Source organism: Myotis davidii, unplaced genomic scaffold (assembly GCF_000327345.1).
Source record: "Myotis davidii unplaced genomic scaffold, ASM32734v1 scaffold167, whole genome shotgun sequence".
Taxonomy (NCBI): domain Eukaryota; kingdom Metazoa; phylum Chordata; class Mammalia; order Chiroptera; family Vespertilionidae; genus Myotis; species Myotis davidii.
Window position 1 is genome coordinate 1,762,679 of NW_006300048.1, and position 1,047 is coordinate 1,763,725.

Here is a 1,047-nt window from a genome sequence, read left to right on the forward strand (position 1 = left end):
TGACCCCGCAGCCGCTCCTCTGGCCATGGTGGGCATCACCACGGCAACCTCGCGGCTGGGGCTGTTCTGGCTGCGATGGGGTTTGTAGAGGCAGCTCGCCTCTTCTCTCCCAGGGGACATCTTTGGTGGGAGGGCTGGAGGGGACAGGGCTCCCTGTGTAGGAGGCTTCCTGGCCTCCGAGGGGCGCCCTTCTGCCTCTGGCTGGGAAGGCGCTGCGAATTCTTGGGGTTCTGGTTTCTTCCTCTGCTCGGCTGGGGCCAGTTTCTTCTCTGTCATTGGGAATGACGCGGCGGGCAGGGTGGTGGCTGTGGGTGGTGTGGCCGGCCCACGCGCGGCTGCAGCAGGTGTGGATTTGGGTGGTGTGGCTGGCCCAGGCATGGCCTTGGACTGGTGCGGTGTGGTTGGCTGGGCGGTGGTGGAGAGTGGTGGCGTGTTCTTGGCCGCGGGCTTGGAGCACTGGCCATTAGCAGCTCTGTTTTCAAAGGCTCTCCCCGCTTCTAGCCGAGGCTTGGGGGGCAGAGACCCGATGCTGGGCTTGGGGTCCTTCTCCGCAGATGCCGAAAGCCGCGCCTCCAGCTCACTCCGGATCTGCTGGACACTGAGCAGCGGAGAGTCCTGGGGGGCGTAGTCCGCAGGGGGCAGAGGCAGGGGCAGGGGCAGGCTGGCCGTGACCTCTCTGTCTGGGCGGGGACTCTTCTCAGGACCACTTGGGGGGATCTCCTTCTCCATCAGGCCGGGGCCCTTCCTGTCCTCCTTTCCTGGGGAGGCCGCCGTCGGGCCTGGCCTGTGACTGGTGCCTCGGTCCTCTCTCTTGGAGCCAAAGAGGTAGGCTGCCAGCTCGCTCCGAAGCTGTGCCATCTGGCTGGGGTCCCGCCAGTCCACGGGCTCTGAAGAGGCTGTGTTCTCTGAAGATCCTGTGTCCTCTGGGCTGGGGGGCCTGGGTTTGGGTTTGGGAGCAGGAGAGCTGGATTTGGGGCTTTTCATAAACCTAGCAGGTGGAGGGGTTGCCTTCTCAGCAGAGGGCAAAGGAGGGGCAGCTGGGGGGAG

The 1,047-nt window shown here is 65.3% G+C and overlaps 1 protein-coding gene across 1 annotated transcript in view; it reads right to left on the reverse strand.

Annotated features, from left to right (window-relative positions):
• The window catches only part of LOC102760616 (chromosome unknown open reading frame, human C6orf132), a 1,222-nt gene extending 181 nt beyond the window's left edge, over window positions 1-1,041 (reverse strand). The window contains exon 1 of the mRNA XM_006776436.1: window positions 5-1,041. Coding sequence (XP_006776499.1) covers window positions 5-984 — 980 coding nt within the window. The 5' untranslated portion in view covers window positions 985-1,041. The remainder of the gene's footprint in view (window positions 1-4) is intronic.
• Between the last annotated feature and the right edge of the window lie 6 nt (window positions 1,042-1,047).